Raw genomic sequence first — 12,791 nt, 5'->3', positions numbered from 1 at the left:
TTGAAAGTATAAATTAATTTTATTAGTATTGTTCTTTTTATTATATTGACACAGCCTAGCCATGAACACTGAATATTCCTCAATTTAATTTCTTTTTTAAAAAAAATCCCTTATATTCAGTCTTAGAATAAATACTGAGTATCATTTCCAATACAGAAGAGTGCTAAGGGCTAGACAATTGGAGTTAAGTGAATTGCCTAGGGCTCACATAGCTAGGAAGTGTCTGAGGCCAAATTTGAACCTTGTCCCTTTTCTAGGCCTGGCTTTTTATCCATTGAGCAACCTAGATGTCCCTATTCTTAATTTCTTTAAGAAGCATTTTGTAATTGAAACTATGTAAGTCTCTTGTAAGCTTTGGTAGTTTAATCCTCAAATATTCTGTGCATTCTGTACTTATTTGGAAAAGAATTTTCCTTTTATTATTGCTTCTTGAGCTTTGTCATTATTATAAAGAAATGCTTTGATTTTTGAGCATTATTTATAACCTGCAACTTTTCTAAAGCTATTGTTTCAGTTAGTATCTTTGTTGTTTTCCCTAGGATTTTCCAACTAAACCATCATATCAGCAGCAAATATGAATAGTTTAATTTTTTCTTTACTTATCTTTATGCCTTTAATTTCTTTCTCTTATAGTATTGCTGTTGCTAGCATTTCCAGAACTATATAAAATAATAGTAGGGAGAGTAGGCTCCTTGCTTCACTTCTGTATTTACTGGAAAGGTTCTAATGTATTCCTTTTGCATATAATACTTTCTTTTAGGTTTTGGGTGTTTTTTGGTTTTTAATTGCTAGCCCATCACACATCCTTCTCTAGACCCCTCTCCCTTCTGCATTTCCCTATTCCCTTTTATGTATCCTTTAGCTTGTTTTTGAGGTCAGTATGCTCTGCTTACATAGTGAGTTTATTTTTCTTTAATGTTATTATTTTTTGTTTCTCTTCTTTTAGATTGTCTTTCACTTTTACATATTTGTATTTCCAACCTATTGTTCTCTCTTTTGTTTCTATTGTGAGACTTGACTTCCCATATTACAGTTTTTCTGTTCTGCCCATTACTTTTGTTGTGCAGGACATAAATTCTACTCTCATAATTCTCATTTCTCTTTTGAGCCACTCAGAAAGAGCATGTTGTGGTTCCATGATCTCCTCACATTCCACAAAATCCTCTGCCTCATCAAGTGTAGCATTATTTTCCTCTGTTTTGCAGTATTTATTCATGGATGTCTGAACTAATTTACTAGAGCTGAAGGCCATACGTTCTTCTGTTGTTAGTATTCCCTGTTGATTTATGTGCTTACGTTTAAGGTCGTTGAGTTTTCTTCTTTCTGAGATCTTTGATAATTCCAGTCTCTCCCCAAACCTTACCTCCCAATTTTTCCCTATTCACTTTCTGACTCTATCCTTCTGATATTTCCTTGGGGGCTGGATCTCAGTGTCTCAGTCTCCTCCCATGGTGGACAATTCAAAGTTCACCAGCCTAGGTCTCTTGCCTCAAATAACTTTTGGATGGTTAAAAGTGGTTCTAGGTTGATGGTATACTATTTCCCTCAGGCTTACTGGAGTATTCACAGTTCCACCATCACATAGTGTCTTAATCTGGTATCTTTTCTCACTCTGTTCTTTAGGTCTCTGGCCTGGCTTGGGCAGTTCAGAGAACTGCTCAACTGATGCTATGGGATTTTCCACCCTAGCACCATCATCAAGAGCTTTGCAGCACTGGTACTACAGGGTGGTGTAGGCTACTTTCAATTTGTTATAGTCTGAGCAAACTCCCACCACCTGGAGATGGAGTCTCCATGCCACTAAAAAGAGAGAGGGGATACCAAGGAGTGGATTCTTGGGTCTACTATTGCAGCCTTGCCATTGGAAGCATGGGAGGCGGGGAGGGATGCTAAATGACCTGAAAGTCAATTCTAGGCTTTTTTTTAACTTCTTTTGGATTCTGGGTATCTCAGACCACAGAAACAGTTAAAGTTGCCTCATCTTTGACACATAATTTCTGTTTTGGAAAAGTATGAAAGGTCACCAGGATCTGAGAAAATGTCCAGTCCTCTGTCTTGTTGCTCACATGACTAAGTAAGAAGTCTTAGCTAAAGGGGAGGGGAATTGACTGGAGGTTCCTTCCAGCCCTGCAGCAACTCACTTATAAGACCATGGTAAGCCTGCCCTTATGTATACAGATTCTTCTTCTAACACACTGTTCTTATCCACTGGGACTCTCATTCATGTGCTGTGCACACTTGCCCACGGACTTACCTGTCCTTATCCATCACACAAAAGGAGAAGGGGAAGCTGGCAGCAATCTTTTCAAACTCTTCCTGGGAAATATATCCATCTTGGTCATGATCATAGTTCTTGAAAACAGACTGGAAGGAAAAGTAAAGGAAGGGAATTTTCAAATGGCTCCAAAAGAGCCACTGATTATCTTTTAAATTAACCAAGTGACCAGTGATCAGGAGGACCCAGATTTCAATCCTCTTATTACCCAAGCAGGGGCATATAGAACCTTTCTCCTGAATCATCAGCAAAGTAGATGTGTAAGTCACTCCCACAGCCTTTGTCTTTTCCATTATCTGGAGGACTACAACGTGCTGCTAATACCACTAACATATCCAATATATGCTTAACCTCTGGTTACCCTGCCCTCTGTTCATCAGAGATGAGAAAGGTGGATAAGGCTTGGCTAGACAGGAGGGAGAGAGGAAGCTACCCTACCCAAGCCCTATCCATCTTTCAAAAGAACTCAAATACTTCATCTTTATCACACTAGCCAATGGGGATGCCATCTATCACAGAACTCTTTCTGTCTTTACAGAAATTTGGCTCTTGCCATTCAGACTACAGCCGTCAGGGGTGTGTGTGTGTGTGTGTGTGTGTGTGTGTGTGTGTGAATCCATCCATCCATCCATCCATCCATCCATCCATCCATCCATCCCATATATCCATCCTATCTATCTATCTATCTATCTATCTATCTATCTATCTATCTATCTATCTATCTATCTATCTACCTGTCTGTCTGTCTGTCTGTCTGTCTGTCTGTCTGTCTATCTATCTATCTATCTATCTATCTAATCTATTCTTCACAACTCTTATTACAAGCTTCTGTAAGGAAGGGGCCATATATCACCCTTCTTTTTATCCTTTTCTGCACGTAGGGAAGAACCTTAACACTAAAAGGGACTCAGTCAATATGTATTGATTCTTGTGACCTGGTCACTTTGCATCAGCTTAGCAATTGTCATTAATTAAATGCCCACTACATACAAGGAATTGTTCAAAATGGGCAAATTTTAATTTTCACACTTACTCTTTTTTTTGCCCACCTTTATTACGCCCCCCCCCAAAGACTCAAATAACTAAGAATCCTTGATATATTTGGGGGGATTCCCTTGCCTGTATTTGTTACCCTGAGGTGTTCCCTATCTTGGTTTGGGGTTTGAGAGAAATGTATCCCTTTCTCCAATTAGGGGCTAAAGAATATTGAGTGAACTGTTAGGAGTCACAGCTTCTGCAGTTTTAACCATTTCCTCTGCTCATTCCTGAATGAGTTCCAGAATAACTATCGCATTTCCTTTTCCCTCCTCTCCAAGGCCAGGCTTCCTATAGCTTGTCCTTGCTTCATTCTCTTCTCTGTGGCAGCAGCTTGGTACTTACATCCACCATCCTCTGCACATGTTTGCTGATGGTCTTTGGATCAGGTTTGGGAGATATTCCGGAGGCCCAGTCTACTACAACTGGAGGCTTTGAAGGTGTTAAAGGCTACAGTGGAACATCAAGAGAGAATACCATTGTTCACTATCAGGCAAAGTTGTAACTAGCAATTCTTCTCATCATTCATCTCCCAGCCCTGACCCTACACACAGGCTGATAGCTATTCCTAGCTAACTTTTAATTATTTACAGTGTAAGAGTGTAGACAAGAGACTAGCAAATTACTGCCCATTTTCATATAACCCAGGAGCTAAGAAGGTCTTTTTCCTTTCTAAATTAAGTGGTATTGTATTTTAAAATGTAAAAACCATTCTTAGAGCTTGGAAGTACAAAAACAAGTGGAGAACCAGATTTAGCCCTTGGATCAGAATTTGCCAACTCCTGGTATAAATAGTAGAAATCTATAGGGAATATCTGAGTCCTAGGTAGACCAAGGACCAAATACTATTCAGGTAGCAAGGCTAGAACACTAGCCTTGGAGTCAGATTCCCTGGCTTGGAATCGTAGATCTTCCATTTACTAGCTAGTCAATGAACCTTTCTTAGCTTCAGTTTCCTCATCTGTGAAATGTGAATAATAACACTTTTCCTTATCTATTTCATAGGAATGAGGAAAAGGATAAGGACTGGATGTGTGATTTCTTCAGTATAGAGAACTTGAAGGTGAGGAAATTCCTCTACAAATGCAACTTGGCACCTACTTGCAACTTAGCATTTTAGAGCTATTTAGGGCACTGAGATGTTTATGGACTTGCCCAAGGTCACACAGTCAGTATGCAACAGATACTAACTTGAACACAAATCTTCCTGGTTCTGAGGATGGCTCTCTATTGCCTTTCATTGCAAAGGAAAGTGTTTAATAAATGTTATGATGATTCCAACCTCTCATCTGTTGGGTCTTTTATCAGAACCATCAACGAGGAATAAAATGGACTGGTTTGAGTTTCCTGACCATTCTAGTCAATTTTTAAAAAACTGGGAAACTCAAACAAAGAGGAAAATAGCCTAACTCAGGAGAGAAACAGAACACTTGACTCTAATTTATTTATTTTTATTTTGACTTTAATTTAAAACTTAAAAGCAAAAAGGAATAATATTCCTTTAAATCTTGCTCCAAGGTGTCCCACCAACTTGTATACTTTGAGATGTGAGATTTTGAAGGTGGTTTTTTCTTAAATGGACTTTCTCTTCCTGCCCAACAGGAATAATGAATTCGATCTCTCTTTAGAAAGAGGAAATGAAATCCAATTCTCAGGTAATTAGCTTGGCCTTCTTTTGGTAAGCTTCACTAGCATGAATTGGCTTTGGTCTAAGACCCTTCCTAAATGAATGAGATCTCTCCCCAACCCAGCATCACATGAAGCTTTCTCCACATAATGATTATCTCATAGGGATTTGATAAAGACTTGTTAAACTGAACTGCTTCAGCATCGAAAGTTGAGTCTTTACAGTGACTCCTCTAAGACCTGCCTGTGTGGCATGAGGACATATTAGTGGGGAAGGGGGAGTTAGAATATGAAAAACTCTTACTGGAGCTTTGTGATTTCTTGGTTCACGAGCGTAGGAAAGCTCATAGATTTCATCTTCAGTATAGTAGAGATCCAGGGATAACTGCAGATCAAACAAAGTCAGGTTAGCCTTTCAGGTATCCCATTTATCTTTCCCCTTTAGAGGAACTTCCCTGTTCTTAGTCTAATCTCTTTTATTGAACTTCCTGGCACAATTAAGTCAGTTTTTAACATCTATGGATTATCCATGTAATATAATTTAATGTACTGATGTTCACACATCCAAGCAAATAGTTGCCATGATTGCAATAGGTGGGTATCAGCTCGTGATCAGCTTTTGCATGTTGGAAACTTAATATTTTTAGGAATTTACTAATAGCAATATGTTCACTCTCACACTCTGAGTAGTATGTGAGACTCAGCTTGGCTCTTAGAGAGCAGCAAGTGCAATCTTAATAGACAAAGAAAGGGGAAGAGCGAAGATTAGGACAAAGGCCTTCTGACATGCATTCTGGTGTTTCTTCTAGTATATCCCTAAAGCACTCAGGAAGAAAGGGATCACAGAGTCATAGACTTAGAGCTGGAAGAGATCTTAAAGGCCATCTAGCTCAGCCTCCTTCCATTTACAGATGAAGCCCCCGAAGTCTAGAGAGGCTGTCACTTGCCCAGGGTTATACGGGAGCAGAGGCAGGTTTCTCTGACTCCTTCGGATTGAGGGCAAGGGCTGTCTTGTTTCTTGTGGAAGCCCTACGGCTCAGCACAGTGATTGGTGCTTGATGAATGTTTATTGATTTGACTCCTAACTTGGCATTCTTTCCATTTTACTGTGTTGGGGAAGCTATAGTGGTCACTCTCATTTTATAGAGATGGAAGTTCAGAGAGTTTAACTCATTTCAGGATTGTAAAGGTCCATTATTGTTCAGTTGTTTCAGACACTTCATGATCTTTTAGGGGTTTTCTTGACTTGAAGTGGTTTGCCATTTCCTTCTCCAGATCATTTTACAGATGAGGAAACTGAGGCATTTAGGGTTGAGTGACCTGAGCAGGGTCCCACAGCTAGTAAGTGCCTGAGGTCGGATTTGAACTCAGGAAGATGAGTCTTCCTGACTCCAGGCTTGGCAGTCTATCCACTGTGCCACCTAGCTGCCCTTGTAAGGGTCCTTAAAAGATATCTAATCAGATCTGCTTCTCTTATATATTAAATATGAGGCTGTAATGTGCCTAATGAAAGAAGAGAATGAGCATTTATCAAGTGCCCGTGCTAAGCATTTTACAAATATGATCTCATTTGATTTTTGCAATAACTTTGTGAGATATGTGGTATTACCATCTTTATTTTACAGATGAAGAAATGATTTGTCCAGTTATACAATAATGATGATGATGATGACTAATATTTATATAGTACCTCCTATGTGCCTGGCACAGTCCTAAGAGCTTTATAAATATTATCTCACTTGTTCCTCATAACAACCCTGGGAGGAAGGTGCTGTATTTGTCCTCCTTTTTACAGTTGAATAAACTGAGGCAAACAGGATTAAGTGACTTGTCCAGTGTCACAACTAGTAAATGTCTGAGGTTGGATTTGAACTTAGATTTTCCTGACTCCAAACTCACCACTCTCCTCTGTGCTCCCTAACTGCCTCCACACACAATTAATTTAGTGAAAGAGAACTCTCTCCCCAAATGACTTTGTATTTCTGTTCTGTACGTTTACAATTGGGTATATTGTCTCCCTGATAGTGTGTAAATTCCTCGAGACCAGAGACAGTTTCTTTTCTGTGTATACATTGTGCTAGGTGACAGAGCATGTAGCAGGAACTTAATAAATGTTCATTGACTGAATATATCACATTGCCATTCTCTGTCCTGATTGTTAAAAATCTGGCTGTTTCCTGAGGTTCTCAAGCCTTCTCGTGTTTAGGGAACACCCCCTAAGGTTGTTCTCACCCCATCCATTCTCAAGAGGCAGCTACGTGGCATAGTAGGTAGGGTATTGGACCTGGAGTCAGAAAGACATGAGTTCAAATCCAACCTTAGACACTTCCTGAGCCATGTGCCCCTGGGCAAGTCGTTTAACCCTTATCTGCCTCAGTTTTCTCATCTGTAAAATGGGAGTAATAACAGAAACTCATGGTGTGAGTATAAAACGAGATAATATTTATCAAGCACTTTGTAACTTTATAGAACTACATAAATACTAGCTGTTGATGATGAGGATGATGATAATAATGATGACTGGGCAGCCTCACCGTCAGCAAGTGCACCAAGTCCTTATTGGCTTCCAGGGGTGGTGCCACCTCCTGCAGTTGGACCAGCTCATTGATGTGGTTGTAGAGGGCCAGCAGCTTGTGGAAATTCACTTTCCTGTCTTCCAGGTAATCAGGCATAGCCTCATGCAAGGAGATCAGGTCTTTGAGGTGCACGCCTAGGATGGGAATCTTGAAGTGGGTGCATTCCCCATAGGCTCGCCGGTAGTTGTCATAGTTTCTACAAGAGGACAGTAGGTCTGTCATTTCACTGAGTACCTAGGGAGATATGAACATCAAAATCCAGTCAGATCAATTGCCTGGAGGAGAGGGACAAGTTATTTTTTTAAGATCCCTTTGCTTATAGCAACTATTTGCCACAATTTCCTTCCTGTCACTAATCCATGAGATGAGAGCAAAGGGAAAAGAGGGAACCTAGCCATCGACACCAAGGCCCCACATGTTTTAGGAAGGAAGTACATATGTGTGATGTGGTCAGGTCAGGATTAGACTTGGGAATCAGGAAGATCCGAGTTCAAATTCTGATTTAGACATTACTAACTGTGTGACTGTGGGGTCAAGTCATTTAACCTTACTCAGCCCCAATTTCTTCACCTGTAAAATGGGAATAATAATAGTACCCACCTCACAGGGTTGTTGGATCAAGAGAGATAACAATACGTGTAAAATGCTTTGAAAACCTTAAAGAAGAGATTGATTTACTTTCTTTCCTCCATCCTTCCATCCTTCCTTCCTTCCTTCCTTCCTTCCTTCCTTCCTTCCTTCCTTCCTTCCTTCCTTTCTTCCTTCCTCCCTCCATTCCTTCCTCCCTTCTTCCCTCCTTCGTTCCTTCGTTCCTTCGTTCCTTCATTCCTTCATTCCTTCCTTCCTTTTTTCCCTCCTTCCTTCCTCCCTCCCTCTCTCCCTCCCTCCCATGAATAAAATCCATGAACTAAGTAACAGCTATTTTGACTGCTTGATCACATTTTTTTGCGTGCTTTCAATGGTATTCTGGATAGTTAAGGAAGTCATACAAGAGAGATGCTACTGTATTCATCTGAAACAAATTGTTTTTTGTTAGAATGATTGAGAATCATACTATTACTACTGCTACTGTTACTGATGATCATGATGATGATGAAGATAACTGACATTTATATAAAGCTTTAGTGAATGTCTCATATTTACTCTTATTTGACCCAGTCATGATTGGTATATTCAAAGGTATTGGGGTGTTTGCTGATCCTAGATTGATGTGTTTTTAAAAGGGTTCAGTTTTCTTTGTCTACCTCTGAATAAAACTATCCAGCTTTTAATTGACTTAGGCTACTTGAATTCCATCTTTAGGCTGGATAGAGCCAATTACTTCTGTCGTATTCATGAGTGAGGTATTATTTTCAAGAGTCAAAATAGGCTGGAACCCTGAGGACAATGGTATAGTGGCAGCATGTTTCCTTTATGTGTGGGAATTNTTCCTTCCTTCCTTCCTTCCTTCCTTCCTTCCTTCCTTCCTTCCTTCCTTCCTTCCTTCCTTCCTTCCTTCCTTCCTTCCTTCCTTCCTTCCTTCCCTTTCTGATTTTACCGTGCAACTTCCTTTTATTTACATACCTATAAAAAGGGCCCTGGTCCCTCCTCTGGATTGGCATAGGAAGCCAATGTTGTCACAGTGAAAGAAAAGCTTTGAGCAATTTTCTGTCCTGGGGCTCCTGCCAAGAACCCATGGGCGTGAAGAGGGTAGCACTGACCTTGTTGATCTCATGGGGAACATAAGAACTTGTCTCCTTCAGCCTGGAGATGGAGCTGTGACATAGTCCTCCAATCACAGCCATCAACGTGTTGAAGTTCTGCAGCTGATGGAGTTTCTGTATTACATCCCCAATAGAACAAGTAGCAGTTAGCAGCACATATTCATCCATCACCCTGCGTGGGAAGAGCCTACCTCCCACTTTCCCTCTAACTCCCACCATTTGTTGCCACAAAATTTTTTTACACAAAATTGAAGATTAAGAATTCATTTGCAAATTTCTCTGTATTTCCCTTTTCAAATCTGATTCGAAATTCTGGGATATGGGACTAACACCAGATTTCTAAATCACATGCTGGGATTTGCAATGTTATTTGGCTCTGGGGGGTCAACACAAGCTTACTATTCTTTTTTTTTTTTTTTAGACCCTTACCTTCCGTCTTGGAGTCAATTCTGTGTATTGGCTCCAAGGCAGAAGAGTGGTAAGGGTAGGCAATGGGGGTCAAGTGACTTGCCCAGGGTCACACAGCTGGGAAGTGTCTGAGGCCAGATTTGAACCTAGGACCTCCCGTCTCTAGGCCTGGCTCTCAATCCACTGAGCTACTCAGCTGCCCCTAAGCTTACTATTTTTAATGACCATTAGAGTCCCCTAAAAATATCTCCTGAGGTTCAATTAGACTCAGAGTGGAGCTTTATCTGGGGAGAGAAGCTGAATTGTCAGAACACAATGCCTTGTCTTAAATGTCTCCAGACCCCTAGCTTATAAATGTTTACACTTATCATCGAATACCGTAAAAGCTGCCATGCAAGCTCCTTGAGGTCAACTGTGGCAGTAAAAACAAACAAAAAAACAACAAAAAACCCCTTTGAATTCCCAAAAATATAACAAGTGAAGAATTGCCTGAAAGCCAGGAAGACCAGGTTTTTACCATTAATAGATACTGGCAATGTGACCCTAGGCAAGACCCTAGACAATTCTCCAAGACTGTAAGTTGTAGAGATGGGTGTCAGCTGGTGTTCTTCTGAGTGTTTCCTAACTCATTGGTATCATAGGTCAAGCACCTAGTACAATGCCTGGCACCTAGTAAGAATCCAACAATTGCTTACTGTGTTGAACTTTCTGAACAAAAATGGCAGTGTTTGAAGGCCCAGAAATAAACCAGGCCCATTTTCCTCTTCAACCTTCCTTAGAGATCAGAAGAATATGGATTTAGGAGCTTGGGGGGATGTTAGAGACCATCTAATAATATTTGGCTGGGGAGAACACTGTAGGCTGAAGTGCATCTTTTGAAAAAACAATTTTTAATTGGGTTGAAAATCTGTTTTAAGCCTTGTCCTGAGAACTGCAGCAGGTTGTTTAGAAGCACTGAAGGACTGCTTTGGTAAGAGCATACCAGTTGCTATAATGATCTATTGAATAGGGTGGGGTTCATTAGCATCAAAAATCTTGTCACTGGACTTTGATGACTCTGGAAGAGAGGGTGAGGCTGAAAACTTGGTGCAACTCTGCCTCACTTAAATCCAATTCATGAGCAAGTCAAGACATCACTCCATGATGTCATGGGTTCCCTTTGAAAATGAAGGACGAACAACAATAGCTATTTTATTGATGCTGTTTATCTTTTATAGCACATTAATTTCCCAATTTACCTGCCTCTACCCCCTTGTAACAAAGCAAAGAGTTAAGCAAAACCAAGCCACACATCAACTGCATTTGACTGCATCTATGATATTCAACATTTGGAACCCCAACTCTCAACTGAGAAAAAGGAAGAATATTTCACTCATTTTTCCTGAGACTTCTTCATGAATTCAGCATTGTGCTCTTCCCTATCTACCCTCCTCCCACTTCCAAAGAAAGTACATTTTAGAAGACCAGGAGGAGGTAAATGCAAGAGCATTGGTCATCTCAGGGACTGAGGTCAAGGATTTGAATTGTCACTCACCTGAGCCACCTTTATGAACTTGATGAAGACTTCCGCCCGGAGTTGTGGGGTGGGACGGCTGAGTACCATCAGCTGCACCCACTGGGATATGCCGTTGCATAAGGCAATGGACCGTTCCATGGTGGGATTCTCCTTCACACAGCTATTCACAATGTAATTTTGATAATCGGAGAACTGACAAGAGAAATAGAGGAATCAGGAGGGCTGCTCTATTTTGGGGAAACCGACTGTGTTGCATTTGACACCCGGGTGGACAAGGTCTGCTAATTGCCATCAGATTTATAGAGTGTTGTATAGTTAGCAAAGAGTTTTCCTCACAATGGCCTTGGAGTCATTAATGCACTTATCATTCCCCCAACTTACGGGTGAACAGCCCGAGGTTCAAAACAGTTTAGCAACTTGCCCTAAGTCTTATAACTACTGAGAAGCAGAGCTGGCCCTCAAACTGTCCTTCACTCTTTCAAGTACCTAGCTAAGTGGTACACTGAGTAGAGGATTGGACTTGGAATCAAGAAGACCTGAGTTCAAGTCCCAACACAATCACTAGCTGGGTGACCCTGGGCAAGTCACTTGACCTCTCTCAACCTCAGTTTCCTAATCTGCAAAATGAGTGTCATAATAACTTCAACGCCACAGAGTTAATGTGAATATCAAATGAGATGTAATACATGTAGCTTTGAAAACCTTACAGCACTATGTAAACACTAGCTATTGTTATTATTATCATCATTATGTGCCATAGGAAAATAACATACTTCTCTTTGACTCCAAATTCATAATAATAGCTCACTTTCACATAGAGCTTTAAACACTTACAATGGGCTTTGCTCACATGAGCCCTTTGAAGCAGGTAACGTTAGCATCACCGCCCCCATTTACACATGAGGAAAGTTAGACTCAAATAAATTAGATGAGTGTATTCTAGCCTCACAGTTATTACACGTCCAAGGATTGGAACGAGGTCTCCTACCTGCAAATTCAGCATCCTTACCACTGAACTGACATTCCTAACTCTTGCTATTGTTGTTCAGTCAGGTCCAACTCTCTGCATCTCCATTTTTTTTTGGCAGAGATGCTGGAGTGGTTTGCCTTTTCTTTCTCCAGTTTATTTTATAGATGAGGAAAATGAGGCAAAATCAGGTTAAGTTATTTGCCCAGGGTCACACAGCTAGTGTTTGAGGTCAAATTTGAACTCGGGTCTTCTTGACTCCAAGCCGAGGCTCTCTCCACCACACCATCTAGCTGTCCTCTTAGCTCTTGCTATTATGCAATACAGCCTCTGTAGAAACAAAGGAGGATAGAATTGCAATAGAAAGAGACCTATGAGGCCATCCACTCCAATTAATAGTTGAGCGATAATCTCCCCGAAAAGTAGTCATCCCTTATAGTGTCACTGATCAAGGATTGGGAATAGGGCCCGTGTAAAGGGTGACTGGTCTCCACTCCAAAGCCTTTCTGGTTTCCCCAGTTATTAGGGTTTGCTGAAATTACTTTCCATATGTCTTATTTAACTTATTGGTCAAATACATGGGATTCCCCCACCACCACCACTTCAGTAGTACTATAGTCTCCTAAGGACAGAGACTGTTTCCTTTTTTACTTTGTAACCCTAATGTTACAGTCCTTGAAACATA

The 12,791-nt window shown here is 40.6% G+C and overlaps 1 protein-coding gene across 1 annotated transcript in view; it reads right to left on the bottom strand.

The window, feature by feature from the left end:
- RASGRP1 (RAS guanyl releasing protein 1) overlaps positions 1 to 12,791 on the bottom strand; it is a 121,198-nt gene that overhangs the window by 14,925 nt on the left and 93,482 nt on the right. The window contains exons 7-12 of the mRNA XM_044665137.1: positions 11,158 to 11,331; positions 9,213 to 9,329; positions 7,471 to 7,746; positions 5,241 to 5,321; positions 3,656 to 3,760; positions 2,255 to 2,364 (exon numbers count right to left, since the gene is read on the bottom strand). Of these exons, the coding sequence (XP_044521072.1) occupies positions 2,255 to 2,364; positions 3,656 to 3,760; positions 5,241 to 5,321; positions 7,471 to 7,746; positions 9,213 to 9,329; positions 11,158 to 11,331 (863 nt within the window). The remainder of the gene's footprint in view (positions 1 to 2,254; positions 2,365 to 3,655; positions 3,761 to 5,240; positions 5,322 to 7,470; positions 7,747 to 9,212; positions 9,330 to 11,157; positions 11,332 to 12,791) is intronic.

The sequence above is a fragment of the Gracilinanus agilis genome, chromosome 2, assembly GCF_016433145.1.
Source record: "Gracilinanus agilis isolate LMUSP501 chromosome 2, AgileGrace, whole genome shotgun sequence".
Classification (NCBI taxonomy): Eukaryota; Metazoa; Chordata; class Mammalia; order Didelphimorphia; family Didelphidae; genus Gracilinanus; species Gracilinanus agilis.
The sequence above is the reverse complement of the archived record's forward strand: the minus strand, read 5'-3'. Positions and strand labels throughout refer to the sequence as shown.